Source organism: Ochotona princeps, chromosome 5, assembly GCF_030435755.1.
Source record: "Ochotona princeps isolate mOchPri1 chromosome 5, mOchPri1.hap1, whole genome shotgun sequence".
NCBI classification, from domain to species: domain Eukaryota; kingdom Metazoa; phylum Chordata; class Mammalia; order Lagomorpha; family Ochotonidae; genus Ochotona; species Ochotona princeps.
This window is the reverse complement of record NC_080836.1, coordinates 72,663,053-72,685,088: the sequence shown is the minus strand read 5'-3', so window position 1 is coordinate 72,685,088 and position 22,036 is coordinate 72,663,053. Positions and strand designations below refer to the sequence as shown.

Here is a 22,036-nt window from a genome sequence, read left to right as displayed (position 1 = left end):
CTTGAGCATTTTAGGGTTCTTTTACTTTAAAGGTATACATGAAGATAATTTAAGAAAGTTCGTGGAAAATGCAGTTAACCATGGTTTATTTCAGTGCACAAATATTTGAAATCTGTGCACAATTTTTCACAGTATGCCTATTCCATGAACTTTTTGGAAAGCTGTCGTATTAGAATCTGTATATCAACCTAGCAGGTCATTGTTGTATTGGGCATTTCAGCTCATCCAGTTTCCATCTGGCTCCATGCTGATGTGCCTGGAAAAGCAGTGGAGGATGGCCCAAAGTCCTTGGGTCCCTGCACCCATGTTTGAGACCCAGATGAACCTCCTGGCTTCAGCCTGACATAACCCTGTCTGCTGCAGCCAATTGGGGAGTGAACCAGCAATGAAAGACCTCTCTTTACCTCTCTGTAATTCTTTCAAATAAATAAATATAAATAAAATCAATGGAGGTTTTAGTATTTTCTTACCATGTTATGATTATAAATCCAGTTAATAAAAATTTATTTTTTCTAATATTAACCTCATATTACAATTTATGCCATTACTTTTTCACTTGCTTATTTATTGTTTAATTAGTTTTTTAGGCTAGAGCCTGGATGTTGTTTCTGGCATCATTCCATAGTTTTATCAGGGCTTTGTATATGGTTTCTGGACATTAATAATGCATGTAGAGGAGCAAGTATTCAGCTCGTTAGCATGTTCATGTACTACATTGGATTAGCTTGGTTTGATTTTCAGCTCTGGCTTCAGAATGCAGCTTCCCATTAATGCAGACCCTGGGAGGTAACAGTCATGGCTGAGGTACTTGGTTCCTGGCACTCATGTGGGCAACCTATGTGAGGCCCTCGTCCAGATGTTGTAGGCTTCTGGGGAGTGAACCAGCAGATGAGGGCTCTGTTATTTCTTTCTTACTTTCACTTTCCCTATCCCCCACCTTTCAAACAAAACTGGAAAAGAAAATAATGCTTGTATACATGTTTCACTGTAAAATGAGTTCATGCAATGTTTAGTAGTATTGTCAGTTTCTGAGAGTGGGTAACATATATTTGTATGTATTCTTTTGGTAATTTTAACAAATTGGTTTGTTGGGCATTATCAGTTTGTTTATAACGTCTAACTGGAATGTCCCTCATCAGCATACTGTTTATTTTAACTATAGTGTCTAATTTAAAGTTTGTTTCTTATTTGCTGTCCATCTGCTCTCTACATTAGCCATTCATCTCCATGCGTGGTTATTACTGATTCATGGAACATTCTTATTCCATCATTTATGTCTGTGATGATCATGTTAATGTTGCTGTGTGCCAGTTCTATCTAGAGCACTGTCATATGCTTGTATGGTAAACTAGGTTGTCCATCAGGGATCGAGAAGAGACAGAACTAATAGCATATGTAGGTAGGTGTGTAAAAGGGAATTGATGAATAGTAACGGGAATTAGCTAAGACACTCTGATATGACAGATCTGCAGGCTGGAGACTATGGGATGCCAGGCACATTCCAAAGCCTCTGAACCAGGGAAGTTGAGGGTGGAACTCTGAGTTTGAGCGCAAAAACCTGAGTTCCCATGAGGCAGTCACTGCTAGTAAGCCCTGGAATCCAGAGGTCAGCAAGCCGGGAGTTTTGATGTACAAAGCTAGAGATGAGCATCTCCCAGTTCTCCAAGCAAGGGACCAACCCCTTCTCTATTCTGTACAGGCCCTCATTGAGTGAGGGTGCCCACCTAACGGCGCTCAGGTCTTCCTCAGCTACCTACTCGGACTCACATGAGGGACTGTTCTGGAAATACTCTCACAGACACACCCTTTCCCAAGATTCTAGGTATTCCTTAATCAGTCGACACCTGAAATTAACCACCCCAAGCAGACAAGGGTAAACGTGACATCATTTAAAGGGTAGAAAGAGAGTGAGCTGGCGCTGATGCTCTTTGTCAGTTTATCAGTGTGACTCTGACAAGATGTCCATAAAGGAGCCCTACTTACTGTTCCTAGGGAACTCTCTAGAAGTAGCAGAGGAGCTGAATCATTGCCTTGACTAAACAGAAGAATATCCTCAAACCTGCCCCACTGCAGCATCTCCAGGGAAGCTTACAAAATGCTCAGATCTACCAAAATTCTGATCAGAATCAGGCACCTGCATTTAAAGCACGCCCCACGTGATCTCACTGTACAAGCAGGCTTGAGAGTCATAGTCATGATATCCATGAGCTGAGTCAATAAAAACAAAGTAGAAAGTGAGGGGCTCAATAAAGGTAAAATCAACTCAACAGAAGCAAAGAATGTGGGAGGAGGGCTGGCTCAATTGCCTAATCCTCCACCATCAAGTGCTAGGATCCCATGTGGGCACTGGTTTGTGTCCTGTCTGCTTCACTTCCCATCCAACTCCCTACTTGGGACCTGGGAAAGCAGCAGAGGATGGCCCAGGGATTTGGAACCCTGAACCCACATGGGAGACCTGGAAGAGGCTTTTGGCTTTGAATGAGCTCAGCTCCAGCCATTGTGGCCACTTGGGGAGTGAAGCAGTGGATTGAAGATTTTTGTTTTTTAAGATTTATTCATTTTTATTACAAAGTCAGATATACAGAGAGGAGAGACAGAAAGGAAGATCCTCCATCCGATGATTCACTCCCAAGTGACTGCAATGGCCGATGCTGCACCGATCCAAAGCCAGGAACCAGGAACCTCTTCCAGGTCTCCCACACGGGTGCATGGTCCCAAAGCATTGGGCCATCCTCGACTGCTTTCCCAGGCCACAAGCAGGGAGCTGGATGGGAAGTGGAACTGCCAGGATTAGAACCAGTGGCCATATGGGATCCTGGCGCATTCAAGGCGAGGACTTTAGCTGCTAGGCCACGGCGCCGCTGGGCCCCGGATAGAAGATCTTTTTGTCTTTTCTTCTCTTTCTAGATCTGACCTGTCTTTTCAATAAAAGAATGAAAAATTTTTTAAAAAAGTGAAAAAAGTTAGTATAACTGGAAGAGGTTGGGAACAGGTAGGCAGTTTCATAGCTTCAGGATGAGGTATAACAGGTGGTAACAAATATATCATACCCCTTGTCTGCTTAGTGATGACACAGCAAAGGTTAAGGTATTGGCAGAGGGAATCAAAGACTTCTAAGTGAATCCAGGAATGTCTGAAGGGCTTTGAGGCCTTTTGATTTTGGAAAGTTATAGTTTTTTTTATTTGAAAATTATTTAATTTTTTTTAATTAATTTAATTGCATTATGTGACACAGTTTCATGGGGTTGGGAGAATCCCGGAAAGTTATAGGTTTGTTGACAAACAGCAATGACCCCCCCCCAAATTGTCAATTGCCTTCATATTCATACTACATTTGGGTGCTCTCAATTGATCTAAAAATGCCTTGTAACATAGAAGGAGATCTTCAAATGGAAATATTTATTTGGTTTTAGAAATACACCTGGACTCCTGGTCTGACCAAAAAAGTATGTCTTAATCTATGTTACTTGTGATCATTTACCACATTATTACCTTGCTAGGCTGGAGCCAGCTCATGGGAAGAAGGAATCCTCCTCACTCTTCATGATTTCTAGGATCTGGTGAAGCATCTGACCCTGGGAGAGTCCCTGGTTGAGTGTTTGTCAGCGACTCCTGCAAATTCTTCTTCTATTGTAGGAAGCAGTTCAAGTCTTGATCAAGCACTCGGCTGACGTCAATGCGAGGGATAAGAACTGGCAGACCCCTCTGCACGTGGCAGCAGCCAATAAGGCTGTCAAGTGTGCTGAGGTGATCATTCCGCTACTGAGCAGTGTCAACGTCTCCGACCGAGGAGGCCGCACAGCTCTGCACCATGCCGCGCTGAATGGCCACGTGGAGGTGGGTGTTTTCATCATTAGAAACCGGAGTGCTCCCCACAGACTCTCCTAGCCACAAGTGGGGCTTGATCTTAGTACTACGCCTTTAGGAAATGTGATAATAGTTGTATACAAAACAGACAATTGTGTTTATTCTTAAAATGTGGAGCCCCCCTGGCTGCCCCTTTAGCTTGCTCTGACACACATGCCCCATGTCTTCAGTGGCATCGCCTTACCACTTTGTTAGATCTTCACTTCTCTGATGTGCTGTTTGATTCCTTGTGAGTTTGTCTCAAATCACTTATGGGCAAAGAGGAGCCCATTACAGATGCATGCTAGATTTCATTGTTGGTTGTCTTTCAGATGGTTAATTTACTCTTGGCCAAAGGGGCAAACATCAATGCATTTGACAAGAAGGACCGGCGTGCTCTGCACTGGGCAGCATATATGGGTAAGGATCTCATTCATGGAAAGCAAAGTGGAGATAAACTTATAAGACATGGGCTTCTTCACTGACTGTGGAGGTGTCCCCTGGGGACACATCTGACTGCTTTTTAAGCTTTGTTTCCAAAGGTGTGAAGATTCAGTGCATTTGACTGGCTCTAATAGAATGTTCTAGTTGAACAATAGCTTTGTCAGAGAGTTATCTATCCTACAAAGAGGAGGAGGGATGAATCATGGCCTGAACCCCTTTGAATGGGTTTTAGTTTGGGTTAGAAAACTAAATACTTAAACTTGTTACGGCAGCAAAACTAAAGATGGCTGGCTAGCCGAACAAAGACTCAAATCCCATTTGTCTTTTTTGCTTGTAAATATTTTGGAAAAAAGAAGAAGGAAGAAAGACAAACTCTGGCTGTTTCTTAGGTGGGAAGTGGCAGGACAAAGCATCCTGAGTTGTCCTGTCCATCACTGTTCAAGTGGGGGCTTGCCGTCCTGTTTTTGCACCTTCAGTGCAAGAGGTAAAGGAAGAGGTCACATTTCTATGTTTCCTTTTCACTTTTTTTGTGGACACAAATTCCTCTGCCATATCAAAGACCTTACAGACTTCTTCTCAGGGTTGGCTTATGGGAAGTGAAGCACCAAGGCCGGTCATGTGTGTTGCTAATTGGAGAACATCCTGGCACCAGCAAAGCAGCCAGGATTTGATCAGCATCTAGCAGTGGACACCCGAGTGCCCGTCTGCAGGACAGTTTTGTCAGACCCTGGAAGACCTTTACAAGGAGGCACTCTGAAGTGACCAAGGATGTCATCCTTGGGTGTTTATTAACATAGGAAGGTTCTGTAATAAAGCAACTGCAGGTCATGAAACAGCTTAAATGGCATGATTCTCATTTTGCAGGGAAAAAAATCTGTGCAGTAAAAACAAATTTGGGAAATGTCGTAGATCAATATGTTAACTGATTATCTCCAGCAATTGTGACCGTGGTGATTTTGGTTTCCTTTGATTTTTTTTTCTTTTTCCCTCCCACTGAATCTTTTAAAACAAGCACAACAAGCATATATGTATATTCTTTTTTTTTTTTTACAGTGACATTAAAAATGAACGTTGGGTCAAGAATTTAGCCTAGTGGTTAAGGTGATGGTGGCTAGGATGCCTGTGTCCCACACTGCAGTACCTGGTTTTGCGCTGACTCTGGTTCCTGATCCAGCTTACTGCTCATTTAGACGCCAACTGTGGTGACTCAGTTGGACTTCCGCCACCCACACGGAAGACTTGGGCTTAGTTCCTTGCTTTTGGCCTCAGCCAGGTGGTCTAACCCCAATCTTTGCAGGCATTTGGGGAGTGAATCAGTCAATAGGAACCTTTCCATTGGTTTTCTCTTTCCTCTTCTCTCTCTCTCTTACTTCTCTTCCTTCCCCCTTGTGATCTTTTGTTGTAGCCACTGAAGTAAATACGTTTTAAAAACAAACTTGTCATTAATTGTAGAGGAAATAAAGAGTAGATTAGGGTAGGATGGAGAAATTATTTGACTATAGATAGATCTGAGTGAATCTATCATGGGCTTAAAAACTGAAGAATCTTAAAATTTTAGGAGCATTAGATTTTTTTCAAACATTACAGTTTTTTTAAGTGACATGAGTTTTTGAGCTGCCTAAAGTACATTCTTTGTCTGCATGGTACCTGCATGGAACCCGGGAACATTTGCCAGGACCTAGATATTTAAGCAAAATGCACTCTATGACTTGAGGGATATGGAGTTTCAAGTTACTTAACTTTTTTAAAAAAGATTTATTTATTTTTACTTGAAAGGCAAATTAACATAGAGAAAGAGAGAAAGGAAAGAGGGAGATTTCTTCTATCTGCTGGTTTACACCCCAAATGGCTGCAAAGCCTGGAGCTGAGCTGATCAGAAGCCAGGAACTTCCTCAGGGTCTCTCACGTATTACGGGGTCCCAAGGACCTGGGCCCTCCACTGCTGCTTTCCCAGGCCACGAGTAGAGCAGCTGGGACATGAACCAGTGCTGGGATGCCAGCAACACAGGTAGAGGATTAGCTTGCTAAGCTACCGTGCTGTTCTTTGCTGACATATAGTTAAAACATTTGGGTGAATATGTTTAAAGAAGTTATCAAGATATCAATATGTTTTATATCATCTGGATGCAATTTGGAAACAATATATCAGTAACTATGGGGACTAATAAGACAAAATCAGGACAAGGAACTTTATATAAAGGAGCTAGCAATTGAAAAAAAATTTTTTTTCTGTAAAGTTTTGAGAGATGAAAAAGTCAAATGCTAGTAAAATAAACCAGCACTATTCTCCCCGTAACTCTTTCTCTTCTAGATAATTCTGTGTCCTAGAGTCAGTCCTTGGCCTTGTCCTCATCTGTTATCAAGCAGATGTGTTAAGAGCAATAGCCCTCAAGCAATGAACAATATTCAGCCACAAAATAAAAACCAAATACATTTGTCACTCTCTAGTCTGATCTTTGAGACAGATTGAAGTATTCTGGGAAACAGCAGTTGAAGCTTAGGAGGGTTTCTTGCTTTGATGCTCATGTACCAGTCCTCATGAAAGTGCTTTTGGTTGAGCCATATGAATCTGCCATTTTTATGAGTCAAAAGCCAGTTAAGCAGAAATTTCATGAGTTAGCAAAACCCATAATCGTTCTGATTAATTCATGTTTTCTTTAATACGTTTTTCCATATCAAATTGTTGTTTTTAAAGGTTTCAATGAGGAGTGGTGATTGATTTCAAAGGTATTTTTTTCATCTTTAAAAAGTTATTTATTTTATTATTCCATGATACAGTTCTATAGGCTCCACGGTTTCCCTCCCCCCCCCACACTAATTTCTTGCATGCCATTACAATAGTGTAGTCCTTGACAATCAGTCGTAAGTCCGTCATTCTGCTATTTAAGTGTATCCTGACATTGTAGGCATGGACATTGGCAAAGGGTCCAGCATCCTTTTGTCAAGGGACATTCAACAGCTTAATTGGGAGTCCGTCTTTGATTTGGAAGTAGAGATGCACACTGCACTGTATCTTCACATCTGTATGTGATAATCTTTACTACAGTGACTATACATCCCTGTAAATGAAAAACCACAAAGAAAACCCACAACATAGATAAAAATAAAAAATTTACAACAACATGAAGTTAAATAACATGTGATTTATTTATTTATTTGAATGACCAATGTGTTGCTGAAGAAATGAAAAAGAGGGCCCAGCATGGTAGCCTTGTGGCTAAGATCCTTACCTTGAACGCACTGGGATCACATATGGGTGCTGGTTCTAATCTCAACAGTGCCACGTCCCTTCCAGTTCCCTGCTTGGGGCCTGGGAAAGCAGTTGAGGATAGCCCAAAGCCTTGGAACCCTGCATCCATGTGGGAGACCCGAAAGAAACTCCTGGCTCCTGGCTTCAGATTGGCTCAGCTCCAGCCATTGTGGCCACTTGGGGAATGAACCAGCAGATGGAAGATCTTCCTCTCTTCTTCTCTCTGTAAATCTGCCTTTCCAATAAAAATAAATAAATCTTTAAAAAAAAAGAAATGAAAAACAAATTCAGAGACCTTCAAGAAGCAAATAATGCTAATGCAGAGTTAGAGCGGAGAGACACAGAAAGCTTCCATCCCCTGGTTCACTCCCCAGATGGCTGCAGCAGCCAAGGCTTAGCCACAGCAAATCCAAGAGCTTCATAGAGATTTCCCACATGAGTATGGGGTCCCAAGAACTTGGCTATGATATACTCCTTCCTCCCCACACACTTTGTTGGGGAGCTGGATTGGAAATGGAGCGGCTGGGATACCATCCAAACCAGCACTGTTATGCTAGTCAGAGAACTTAACCTGTTACACCACACACTGGCCCCATTACTTTTATTTTAGCACAAACTACTTTTGGCTAGGATGCTAACACCTTGCAGACCTTCAGCATTATTTATTGACATAGTGACTACTGTCCCTCTCATTCAAGGGGAGGCTTGTGCATGGATCACTCCTTTTCTTCCCACAATATTGGCATGATGCCTGACACATAGTAGGTACAGAATAAACATTTGGTGGGTGTTTGCCATGAACCAGCTTTTCATAAATAGCTCACAAACCACTGGTGACTCTAGCAGTTAATGGTGATAGTTTAGGTGAAGTACATTGTCACATTGTCCTGTTAAGATGAATGATGTTCTCTGCTGCTTTCTTTGTCAAGGCCACCTGGATGTTGTAGCATTGCTCATTAGCCATGGTGCAGAAGTAGCCTGCAAGGACAAGAAGGGTTATACTCCCCTGCATGCTGCAGCCTCCCACGGACAGATCAATGTGGTCAAACATCTCCTGAATCTAGGGGTGGAGGTGAGCTATGCTGAGTGCATCATTACATGGCCCCTGTGTGTGTGTGTGCATTTTCTGTGCTTTGAAACTAAATCCTGCGTGCATTTTTGTTGTAATGAGAGGGGGAAGTACATTTGCTGTAGCCTTGTCTGTCTGAGCTTCCACATACAGCTGATGCCAGGCAACAGGAGTGTAGGCCAGATATTGGAAACCCAGTAACAGACTAATCATACATCTATGTTGATAGAGAAAGATGTTAAGGTACATGTTCTGTGGGATGCACATTATTCAGTCATAGGCTGGCTAGGGGTGGCCATCCTATGCTCAGAACCTTGGTCTTGAATGCACAGAACACAGAGGAAGTGAACAAATGGCACAAACACAAGTGGCTGATACTGAGCTAAGCTGGTCTCTTCCTGTTCTCCCTCAACTGGCAGGACAGGAGCACTGGTGAGACTCTGGCACTTTCTGTTCCTGCAAGGAAGGAAAACCAAGTTGTTACACTGAGACCACATTGGTGATGCTCAGTACCCAGGGTTGGTCTCAGAAAATAAGAGAGACCTGAATGAAGGATGCCTCAGGGCAGCATCACCACTCTGCTGTTAGAACCAGCAGCAGAGCAAGCCTGGAGTGGGGGGCGTGGGGGCTGAGCCTGATTCGTGTGTTTTGGGTCCAAACTACCTCCCTTCCCTCTCTCACCCTTTCTGTTTCCTGTGCCCCAGCTTTTGAATTCAGGGCTCTTGCCCCCATCCCAGTTGGTGCATTTTCTGATGTATTGAAAGCAGTTTTGCCTTTTGTCCTTTACACCTTCTCTCTCAGACATAAAAAACCTGCCCACGGCATGAAGCCTCCAGCCCTTTCTCCAAAGGTCTCTTTTTGTCATAGTCCGGTTTTGCTGCTGCTTACCTCTGCAGGGAATGGATCACATTGGCTTCTGTGATTTTAATTATCCCATGTTGGACTCTCTACAGATTGATGAAATCAATGTCTATGGAAATACAGCACTTCACATCGCCTGCTACAATGGCCAGGATTCTGTGGTTAGTGAGCTGATTGACTACGGTGCTAATGTGAACCAACCGAACAACAACGGCTTCACCCCCTTGCATTTTGCTGCCGCCTCCACCCATGGTGCTTTGTGTCTGGAATTGCTAGTAAACAATGGGGCAGATGTCAACATTCAGGTATGACCTCTTTGTCTCTCCAGATGTTCAAACCCTTTGCAGTGAGCCTATGAGCAAAGCCAGAGGCTAAAGATTATAGTATGTCTTTAGTGACCTGCAATGCTGAATGCCTTGGGTCACACAGCCTTATCTTGAAGGTGAAGGAAGCAATGTTGTTTGTTCAGGTGTGGTGTGGTCCTGGCTGCCAAGCCCTGTGCTGTAGCTCCATGTACCTGGTAACTCATTGTGTGCTCCAGGGCAAAGACTAGCTCTTTAGGATGTTTTTTTTTTTTTAACATATATATTTTTTAATTTTTAAAATTTTTTTTTATATTTTTATTAATATTTAGCATTATGTGACAGTTTCATAGGCTCTGGGAATCCCCCCACCCCTCCCCCTCCCCTCCCCCCTGGTGGATTCCTCCACCTTGATGCAGCATTACAGTTCAAATTCAATCAAGATTCTTTCCTTGCAAACATATACCAAGCATGGAGTCCAGCTACTTATTGTCCAGATGGGTTGAACAGTTTCTTGGGGAGACCATTTCTGGTCCGAAGTCAGAGCTGGTATAATATCATCACAGTCAATTAAGAGTCCCAATATAACATCAACAGCAATTTGCAATATTATGGAGTTGACATGGTTTTGAGTAACCAGTATGTTAAAAACAAACAAACAAACAAACAAAAAAACCAAAAAACAAGTCCTAACCACAACCTATGATTAGCTCATTGACATCTCAATTTTAGTTTATATACAGGACCGGACCAGCTACTATATACCTTGAAAAGGCTATAGGGTACCATTCAGCTATCTCGTGTCTATTTCATTTTAGTATTTAGCCATTTGTTGTGTTGATGTATAATTTTGTTGATCTTGGCAGATTTTGGGATAATCTAGACTGGCTTGTAACTCTAACAAGATATTTGTCAACATTTAAGGTGCAGAACATTTTTTTTGGGGGGGGGGTGCAGGAAAATCCTCAACACCATGGTGAGGAGTGACTAATCTTTGTGTCCCACCCAGCAAGGCATGAGCCAATCCACGCCAGCTCTTTCCTGTCAGATTTCAAGCTCTACTTTCTGTTGTTTGTCTATTTATTTTTATTGCATTTCCTTTTTTTAAAAACTAATTACATTGTATTATGTGATACATTTTTTTATGCACTGGGATTCCCCCCGCCCCTCCCAAAACCCTCCCCCCACGGTGGATTGCTCCACCTTGTTGCATTTCCATAGTTCAAATTCAGTTGACATTCTTTCATTGGAGGTATTTACCAAGCATAAAGTCCAGCATCTTATTGTCCTGGTAAGTTCAATGGTTTCTTGGTGAGACCATCTCTGGTCTGAAGGTGGCTCTTTAGGATGTTGACGCATCCCAAACCCAAATACTAAGCTGATAGGGCAGAGCTGCTAAGAATTCAAAGGAAGGCCTGATTTGTGATCATGGGCTGCTCTAGCTCCAACACGGCTCTCCAAGGAGGTTCCCAAATATTTTTCAAACATCAGGTAGTGGCTTCAGTGATGCATCATTGGGCGCATGATCACTCCTCTCTATTCACCAGAGTTACTAAGCACTTAGTGCCCTTTGTTTGCCACTGGAGGAGGCTCCAAGATGACAAGCAGACAGTGTACGCTCAGAATCCTGAGGGAGGAGGAGTGTGATGTGTGTTGGGAGACAGTGAGAAAGCACGGCAGTGACAAGAGCAGGTGTTGACTGGCTTCCTGTTGGTAATGAAAAACAGAAGCTGGTTTTGTGTTGAGACTCAGAAATGGATTGGAGTTCAGCTGAGGAGAGTAGAGGTAAGATGGGAGAAGGCCATACAGAGAGAGAATGGGTTGAGCAAAGCAGTGGGAGAAGTGGGTAGAACAGACTCTGGGTGAGCATCAGGACATGCCTGGCTTGTAGTGGTGGCTGACCGGGGGAGTGTAGGCATAAAGCCTTTAGGATCCGGGTTATATCTTGAATGCTTCTAGGCTAAGGCAGAAAAATCTGAGCTGCAGACCTTTCCCGTCTTCTCAGTTTCAGCTAAGCACATAGGAATCCTGAAATAAGGTCTCAGTATGTTCTCTGGGTGATGTTGAAGGCTTAGGATTTCCAAGACTTAATTTCAAAATACTGCATCATTCTCTTTTAATGGATGTCTCTGTTCACTGTTAAAACATTTGTATAATTTTTCTCATAATTTTTACTAATAAGGAAAAATGATACACATTTTCAGGATAGCAATTTGTTGTGATTGAATAGAATACAGATTATTTGAAAAACAGAGGCTAGAGGCAGGCACATGCCACAGCAGGTAAGGCCCTCCTTGAGTTGCCTGTATCCCATATCAGAGTGTCTGGCTGTCTCACTTCTGGTTGAGCATTCCTGCAAATGCCCAACATGGGAGACAGCAGGTGATGGTTCATGTACTTAGGTCCCTGCCACTCACGTGGGAGACTTGATTGAATTCCCATCTCCTGGCCTTGGCCTTGCCCATCCTGGACTATTGCAGGGATTTAGGAAGTAAACCAGCAGATGAACGACCTGTGTCTGTCTGCCTATCCAATAGAATGGAGAGAAGAAAGCGACTAAAAATAAGCTGAAATTGATGTGACCAAAAAAGAGGGCTCATTGACTACCTATGGTGTTCGAGTTTCTGTAGGCTAGGAGTTCATAAGTTACGGTAAAAGCCAAATGTCAGACTTGAGTAGTAATCTGGCCATAGAACAGCAAGCACAGAAAAAATAAAGGGAAAAATTGTATGACAACATTTAAATTGTAAACTTTTATATGACAAAAGGGTAAAAAAAGATTGAAATAGGAACAACTCTTAATAAAACAACACTTATTAATATTCATTAAGAAGAATGGCAAGGGGACTGTAATTGTGGCACCAGCATCCCATAGGAGCGCCAGTTCATGTCCCAGCTGCTCAACTTCACATCCAGCTCCCTACTAATGGCCTAGGAAAACAACAGAAGATGACACAATTAACTTGGGTTCCTGCCCAAATGGGGAACCCAGAAGAAGCTCCTGACTTCTGCCTTGCCCAGCCTCAGCCATTGCAGCAATCTCAGAAAATCAGTGAATAGATTTCACTCTGGCTCTGTCTTTCTTTCTCTCTCTGTAACTCTGGCCTTTAAATAAAGAAATATGGGCCTGGCATGATGGCTCAGTGGCTAAATCCTTGCCTTGAATGCACTGGGATCACATATGGGCACAGGTTCATTTCTCAGCTGCTCCACTTCCCATCCAGCTCCCTGCTTGTGGCCTGGGAAAGCAGTTGAGGATGGCTCAGAGTCTTGGGACCCTGCACGTGTGTGGGAAACCCGGAAGAAACTCCTGGCCCCTGGCTTCAGATAGGCTCAGCTCTGGCCGTTGTGGCCACTTGGGGAATGAACCAGCAGATGGAAGATCTTTGTCTCTCCTTCTCTCTGTAAACCTGCCTTTCCAATAAAAATAAATACATCTTTTAAAAAATAAAGAAACATTAAAAGGAGAGGATGTTAGGCCAAAGAGTTGTCATAGGAGGTAAAACTGGTAAGTGTACTTCTTGACAAGCCGATTTTGAGCTTTCGTAGAGCCAGTCAGAAAAGCACAATGGTGGGAAATGTGGTAATACAGCCAGTTGGGAATAGAGGAAAACATTGATGTTGCCTCGTTTACATAAAAGTGATAGTTACGATTGGGAGGAAAAGGATGAGATCACCGTCAGAGATTGCATGATAACAGGAGTAGGGAAGAGTCTAGTAACTCTTTACTGGTAGAATTACTGGGAGGAAATCTAGGAAAAAGAAGTTAGAGAAGATAAGAATGAAATGGAGGAAGGGACTTCATAAGGATGAAAGCAGGTAGAAGTACAAAACTAATGTAGTTGAGCTGCAGTACCCATTGCTTTTCGTGAGATATGGGGATGGGGCGGAACTGAGCAAGCAGCTGCATCCACCAGCTCTGTTGGCTGGTGCAGGTGACAGACCAAACCTGACCCTCAGCTGGCTGGCGCACAGAACAGTGAAGTCTGAGGTCACTCCAGATGAAATTTCTTGGGAGATTCTCCAACTAGGCCACTGGACTCAGACTCTGGCTACAAGGAAAATTACAGGATGTGTGGTCCGACTCTGGAGTGCATGTATCAGGACCAGGCCTCCTGTTGCTGATGCCTGTGTAGTGGAGAGCATGCCCTGATACACATGAGGAACATGACAGCCAGCTCATCCAGGCCAGCAGCAGATGTCAACTGGAAAGCAGACAGGTTGGACAGTCCTTCTGGCCAAGGTTTGCAGCATGTTCCTGAGTGTGTGGATGCACTAAGGTGGACTTTGTCAGTCAGTAGACCTTGGAAAGATTTTCTCAACCTTGGAACAACAAAACCAACTTCACACAATTATCAAACCCATTCAGTAATGCCCTAGGAATGCTCTTCACCACATGGGGGTCTCTAAGGTGTCATCAAGTGACCATCCCCTATCCCGAGTGCTGTGTAGTTTGACAGCAAGGAGCTTCCCTCTTCTCCTCCTCCCCTGTAGACAAAGAAGAAAAAATAAGAAAACGGAAGTATTTGTCCCACCCACCTTCCTCCATGCCAGAGCCTCCCTGCCTTAATCAGAGGCCCACTTGGGCATGAATCCCTCTCAACTATGTAAACAATATGAACAAAATTTTTTAAAAGGAAAGAAAAATAATGTAGACGAGAGTTTCAGTGTTCTAAGTCTTGTAAGTGGAGCCCCCCCAGAGGACAGATGAGAATCCTTGGAGGTGCTGAAGAGCCCAAAACGCCTTGGCCTGAGGTTGAGAGTCTGCCTGCGTAATTGATGGTGAGGAGAATAGGAGCACACAGGTGGCCATGCTGTCCGTGTCCCTGGGACAGTGAACATTCGTCTTGTCATCCTGGTGTCTGATGCCTGGCCTGTGAGTCCTTCAAAGGAGGAGAAATTACTGCAGTTAAATATAGTGACTTCACTAATTCTCAACAGTTGCCTACTGCTGTCCAGTCCCCTGTAAAACATGCCACCACTGCTCGGTGTATCGGATGCCTGGGGCTGGAAGACCACTTCCTGGCTCAGCTGTCTGCTTCTCAGAGAGAACTGAGTAGGGTTCAGTTCAGAATGCATGAGAGACTTCCACTATGCTCTTCTCTCCCACAAAAATGGACTACCGAAAAGCCTTGTTAACTAACGTTACTCTTCAATTTTTTGTTCTGTGAGCAGGTCATTAAAAATATAACAAATCCTGTTTTAAAGATCTGAGGCTTGGGTTCATATCTTACCCAACCTATAAAAGGGCTGTTTTGAATCAACACAGCTGCCTAGTTCCCTTAGAAATCCATTTTGGATGTTCCAGATGCTCCCTGGATGCTCAGATCCTGCAGTGTCTGCACAGAGCCCTGCTGGCAGACACTGGCCAAAAGAAAAGTAGCTTTGAATTGAAGTCATTGTCTCCCTCTACCACCTTGCTGGTTGGAGCTTGAAAGCATTTGGAGATTGAAGATAGGTTGTGTTTGTTTAGATTTTACCAAGTTTGAGGAACTAGTGTGTTGAAGTGCAGCTGATAGCCACCTACAGGTTCACTTGTTTTTCTCTATTCTCGCAAGACCTAGGAGTGATGTCTTCATGCACAGTTACAAAATGGGTGGGAAGAGCAAGAGGGGTAAATATTTTGCATGCATTTTATAGTCTTACATTTTGCTTAGATAGATAGTAGTCCTGTCTTGGAATTTACAATGTTTGAATTATGATAAAATAATCAAAGCATAATACTTTATAAAATAAGCCTTCAAAAGTTTGTTTATAATTTGCAAACAGGAGAGAACATAGCTTTTCTTTTCAGTTACAGATTACAGTTTCTGTAGCATGTCAAGTCTGTGTTTGCAAGGGTTCAAAGTAAGCGTTAAAAAAGACCACATTCTGGGAGGATTTGGGGAGGGGTGGGGAGAACCCAAGTACCTATGAAACTGTGTCACATAATACAATGTAATTAATGAATTAAAAATAATAATAAATAAATAATAATTTAAAAAAAAAGACCACATTCGCCTAGACATGCTGGACAGACAGAAATTACAATGGGTAGCCTGATTGCCCATATTCTGCTCACCAACCTGTGGTCTCAGTCCTTTTCTGTCCATGGGCACGTAGATCATCTGACCCCAGGAGACTGGAGTTGAAACCCCTCTTTGTTTCTTCGTATGTGCCAGGGTCAGTTGATAGAATGACTTGTGTTGCAGAGATTGAAGGGGAAAATTGGTACACACAAGAGTAAGCCATGATGGGGACACAACCCTTGGGACTTTGGAAAGGAAGCTAAGACAGGAAGGGAATGAATGTCCAACCATGTAGCATCTCTAGGCTGAATCATCATTACAAACACAACAAACAACTATGTATGGTTTTTTCAAACCAGCATTTTAGGTGGCTCCTCTGTGAATCAGGAAGCTTACTGGGCTTTGGCTATCCCGTTCTTCCTCGTAAACCACAGTCAACAAGCTGTTTTCAACTCCTTGGAGAATGAAATGTGTGTAGGGGTAGGGAAGATTTTGATCTGTTGCCAGTGAAAAAGAAGGCAGCAGGAATGGTCATCTGGAAAGGAAAACACTTACTTAATTCAAAGATTCATCTTCCTTGGACAGTGATGAGTTCCACATGGAAAGAGTGCTAACTTTTATCATAAAATGGTCTTAATTTTCATTTGTTTCCTTTTGTGGCTTAAGAATCAGTAGAAGAGCTTCTTGCCTAATTGAATGAGTCATTAAAATAAAAATTTGGGAGCTCCAAGTCTGATAAGAAAATGTATCTATACAATTGAAAGAAGATTAGATAAGAAGAAAAGGTTTCATAAAAGCCTTGAAGAAATGAGAGAGTGGATCACTTTCTCTCTTAGGGGAACATGGGAAATATTTCATCTTTGTCTGAAACCCAAGAACAACAGCACCAGCCAAGTTTCCTGGCATAAAATATTTCTTAGATAATAAACCTCATAGGAGTCTAGTCTCACCCTGTTTTTTTTTTTTTAATTGGGAATCAAGATGGTGGAATAGGGTAAGGATTTGTTTTATTTTATTTTTATTATTATTATTATTTTATGATACAGTTCCATAGGCCTTGGGATTTCCCTTACCCTCACCCCAAGTCCCTTCCCCCCAACTGAGTTCCCCTATATTGTTACTGTAGTATAGTTCTTCAATAAACAGTCATATGTCCATCATTGTGGGCATGGACAATGGCAGAGAGTCCAGAATCCTATTGTCAAGATATAGTAAACAGTTTCATTGTAAGTCCATCTTTGATCTGTAAATAGAGATACATACTGCATTGTATCCTCACATCTGGATTTAATAATCTCCATTACACGGTTACTATACATCCCCTTAAATGAAAAGCCACAATACAATATCAACAACAGGAAGAAAAATAGAAATTTACAATGCCATGAAGTTCTCAAGAGGTTTTGATGGTTCAACAGTCCTGAATTGCTGTCAGTCCCACCACTCCAGTCGTGATGAAATCTCTCCAGAATCCACTGACTGCTATGGTCCACCTTAGAGTCTCTATCTGCCCAGATATTCATTGCCACCACTTGGTTGGAGTAGTTGATCAATCTGTTCTGTCCTCCATCTTCTGCCATGGTACCAGATGTCCTTTGGAGGCTCTAACTTACTGCCATATCCTCCATGTGCACCTGGATATGCTGTCCACTGCTCTGTCTGGGCCACTGAGGAGGCTCAGCTCTGATGCATGCACTCCACGGTCAGCCCATGGAACCTGTAATTCTCTCCATGGTTAAGGGGTTCTTAGTCCAGCAGTTTAGTTGGTAGGGAATCGCCAAAGAAACTTCATCTGAGGCCATCCCAGACCTGATTCTTGTGTGTGTTGCCAATACATGGTTCGGCACACACCCAAATCAGGTCTACTCACACACTGGTAGTTGCAGTTGCTGGGTCAGTTCTGTCTTCAGCCCTGTGTCTTACACAAACCAATGGGTGTTGGAGTCCAGCCTGATCCTACCCACCACATACTTGGCCTTCACATAAACCAATGGGAGCTGCAGCCTAGTCAGAGCGACCCACAATAACCCCCACCTGCTCCCTACCCTGGTTCCCGTGCTTGCGAGTATGCACAGCTGACTGGTCCCATCTGAAGGACACGTTTTAACAGATGGAGAAACATTAACTAGGGTGAAGCAGAGAGGACATGTTCCATGAGAGGACAGGCGAATGACAGAGGGCTCCTGGAGACTGACGGACAAAGGAAAGCAGCAGAGACAACAGCCTTCCTTAGATTTAAATGCCCCTTTGCAATAATGACCTGTCTTTACACTCCTACCACATAAACTGCATGACCTCAAATGTTTCCCATGACACTCAATAGTTTCTGTCCATGTTTGATTCCCTTCTACCACCTGTATCCCAGTGAGGGGAAAAAAATCACCTGTAGATTACACTCATTGATAAATGAACCCAACTTTGCCTGGATAGATGTGAAACAAGGGTCACCTGTACATTTTACCAAACTTTGATGATCTCTGTTCATTTGGCCATTTACCACAGGCACTGACACTACCAGGCAGCAAAAGGGTGTAGTGACTGTTATCTCTGGAAGAGGACTGACTTTTCAAAATAAACATCATTTACTTCTGTGACACTCTGCCTGGAATTTAGCTAGTTCCCACCAAACTCATATTCCTTGCTAAAGTCCTTGAGCTGTTTTCCACTCTTGGATAATTATTTGACTATTTAAGGATATTTTCTAAATGCCGAAGTATGTATAACTTTGTTTCATTAAATGATAATTACTTATGTTTTCATATTAAATTTCAGAGAAAATATTGGAGGAAAAGTTAAAGAAATAGCACCACCTAGGGACAAATTAATGTCAACTCTAGTTTCTGTCTCTCTTGAATAGACATCACTTTTCTGTTGGAAGTGTGTTTTTTAAACACTCCAGAGCAGGCTTTTCAGTTGATTGAACTGTCTTGAATTTTTTTACAATTATTTTGATAATCTTTACATTATTATGGCACAAAGGATCAAGGGCTACAGGAGCCTCCGAGGAGGCTCAGCTTTGACATTTGCACTCCATAGTCAGACCATGGAACCTGCATTTCTCTTCATAGTTGTGATTCTGAGATCAGCAGTTCAGTTGGAGGGATCCCCAAAGAAACTTAGTCTGAGGTGATCCCAGACCTGATTCTTGTGTGTACATGCCAGGACAGGGTCCAGCACAGTTCATCACCCCAGTCAGCTTATGCATATGTTGGTGGTTGCAATTGCTGGGTCAGCTTTGTCTCTAGCTCTGTCTTCTACACGAACCAATGGGTGTTGGAGTTCAGCCTGATCCTGCCTACCACATACTCAGCCTTTAATAAGCAAGTGGGAGTTGCAGCCTAGTTGGGGCGACTCCCTATAACCCCCCACAGGCCCACCCCCTACCCTGGTTCCCATGCTTGCCAGTATGTACATTTGACTGGTCCAGTCTGTCCCACATCCCATTCAGCTCTCACACATGTCAATGGGCATTGAAGCCTAGTTCAACACAACCTGCCCTACTATCCAGCCCACACACATGGTGGTGGTTGCCATTCTGTCTAGCCACCCCTGCCCCAGTCCTGGTTTTCATGCTCTCCAGAGAGTGGTAACCCAAGAGGGAGGTGCCCACTATTTCCCTACTGGACCCACTCCCACTCCTGGATCATGCACTCTCCAGGTGGTTCTGCAGTTTGACTTGACAGAATTAACCCCCCGTGCCAGCATCTGCCAGCTGATGCTGCGGCAAAGCCCATCCTACCCTCACCGACTCTAATTTATGCTTGCTCCAATAGGAACAATCAGCCCAGCCTGGCTTTTCCCTGATCTAGCTCGCATGAGGTCCACAGGTGTTGTAGCCCTGCCAGGTCTTGTCTGCCCCCATCCCAGCTCATGCTCTCCAATGGGAGTGGTTGTCCAGCAGAGGAGCCTTCTACATTCCCTCTACCAGCTTTGCCCCCTCCCCGCTGATTCTCATATATGCTGGTTGGGTGCTGCAGCCCAGTGTGGCATGGTCCACCTCACCTTGGCATTTGCCAGTGGGCGCTGTAGCCTGGCCCAGCTTGGCCTACCCCTAATTCCAGCTGATGCTGGTGTGGGTTGCAGCCTAGCCCAACCCAGCAGGCATCCAATTCCAGCCATAATGTGTAGTGCTATGTGTTGTGACTGAACCCGGCCTGATCCACACTCCATTCTGGTGCTAGGATTCTCCAGCAGGTGATGTAAACTGATTCAATCTGGTCTTCCCCTGACCTGTGCCAAATGTATGCCAGTGAATATCTTTCCCTGGTCTGTTCTGGGATGCTCCCTATTGTGGTTCTTGCGTTCACCTGTAGGGACTGTGAGGAGTTTCCCAAGCTTTTCCACCAGCATCTCTCCATATGGCAGATCTTGTGTATACCAGTGGGTCCATGGGCCAGCCCTACTTAATCCACCTCCTCTCCTGGCAGTAACAGTGGCCTTTCCTGGCTGGCTTTCAACCCATTCCAGTTCTTACTGTTGGATGTTTCAGCCCAGCCAAGCCTGGTCCACACCCAGACACAACTCACACATGGCTCACTAGGGACAGAGACCTAACCTAGCCCGTCCTACACTTACCCTGGTCATCCAGAGCACCAGTTGGTGCTGAAGTGTAGCCCAGTTTTGTGCACCCAGTCCCTGTCCACACTTGTGCTGAGGGACACTGCAGCCATGTCAAGACCAGAACGCAGCTCCTACTCCAGTCCCCGCACTCACCAGTGGGAACCCCAACCAAGCCAGGGTGTTCCTTAGCTCCCCAACCAGGGAGCCTGTTCCCAGCTAAAGGTTGTTCGCATGCCAGTGGTTGCTCTGACCCAGGTGGCTTAGCCCTCACCTGTCTTCGCCTTTGCCTTAGGTGCTGTAGCCTGGCCTGACCCAGCCTGCCTCCCATCCCAATTCGCACTGGCAGGTGATGGAACCTTGCCCTGCTCAGTCTATTCCCATCCCTAGCTCATGCAAACTAGTAGGTATAAGAGCCTAGCTCAGCATGACCTGTGCTCCTGCCTGATACCTGTTCTTGCTGCTGAGCTAAGGTTTGCTCGGCCCTGCCTGGTCCGCCCCCTTCCATAACCAACCCACACATTAGCCAACAGTTAGAGCTACTTTGCCCAGCTTGCCCGACCCCCAGGCCTATACCATGTGATTGTCAGTGAGAATTATGACACAGGAGGAAAGTCTTCCAAGTTCCCCCACTTAACCCACCCCCAGATCCAGATCTCATACGTGCCAGCAGATGTTGGGCCAGTGCCCAGCATAGTCTGCCCTTCCATCTTGGCCTTGTATGAGCTGGTGAATGTTGCGGCCTGACCTGCCCTGCCCCACATGCAGGTGCTATAGCCTGGACCTGCCCAGACTGTTATCGGTTCCTGTACCTGTAAGTGATGGCAGGTTCCATGTTCTCACCTAGATCAGCCCAGCACCACCCCAACTCTTGAGCTAACCACACGACTTGTATTTCCACAGGGTTGGGCCCGCACCACCACCCCCCAACAAAATCTACCCCTGGACCTGGTTCTCTTGCGTGCTGGTTAGTGTCATGGCCCTGCCTGATGTGACCTGTTCCCTGTTCCAACATTGCCCTATTAGACAGGCCCCTGGCCCTAACTTTCACGTGGACTGGCGTGTGATGGTCAGCATTGTTCGGTGGTAACAAGTTCTACACAGAACTCACATATAGGTTGGTGTATCAATCTGACCCATACAGATCATCTGGCCTCTCCCCTCCAAACCATCAGGTCTCAGTACCTTTGCATACATTTAAGTAAAGTGACCCTGCCATTTATTGGGAGTCACTCAGGATTGATTCCTCACCAACTTGCACAGTGGCCTCATTCGTGGACATACCTAGGCAGCAATTCCACATCTCCAAGACCTCAGAGTTCACCTCCAGGTGGCCAGTGGGCAGAGCCTGGTGCTAATTGGCATGCTGGCCACCCAAAGCCCAGGACTCGCTCACCACATGGCAGTGGTGGCTATGGCCAGGGCCCCAAGCTTTGAGTTCAACCTGGACTCTCTCTGCACCCAAGCCCCAAGGTTGAACTCCCCTAGGTCCCTCCCACTGCACAATGTTGGTGGCAGGTGGAGCCAGTACCTGCCTTTGCTCCCAAGAGATCTCCTGCTAGTATACTCACCAAGAAGAGAGAAACCTTTTGGGCCTGAGCAAGCCCAGGACTCACCACGTGGCTGTGGTGGCTGTGGCCAGGGCCCCAAGCATCAACAACTGCCTTCAATTTTAACAGCCAAGACCAAGCTCCAGAGT

At 44.4% G+C, this 22,036-nt stretch overlaps 1 protein-coding gene across 9 annotated transcripts in view; it reads left to right on the top strand.

Moving 5' to 3' along the window:
• Positions 1–22,036, top strand: part of ANKRD44 (ankyrin repeat domain 44) — a 304,874-nt gene that overhangs the window by 170,416 nt on the left and 112,422 nt on the right. For all 9 annotated transcript variants that reach the window (XM_058664770.1, XM_058664775.1, XM_058664771.1 and 6 more), the window contains exons 5-8: positions 3,637–3,837; positions 4,179–4,266; positions 8,470–8,612; positions 9,563–9,775. In XM_058664770.1, coding sequence (XP_058520753.1) covers positions 3,637–3,837; positions 4,179–4,266; positions 8,470–8,612; positions 9,563–9,775 — 645 coding nt within the window. The remainder of the gene's footprint in view (positions 1–3,636; positions 3,838–4,178; positions 4,267–8,469; positions 8,613–9,562; positions 9,776–22,036) is intronic.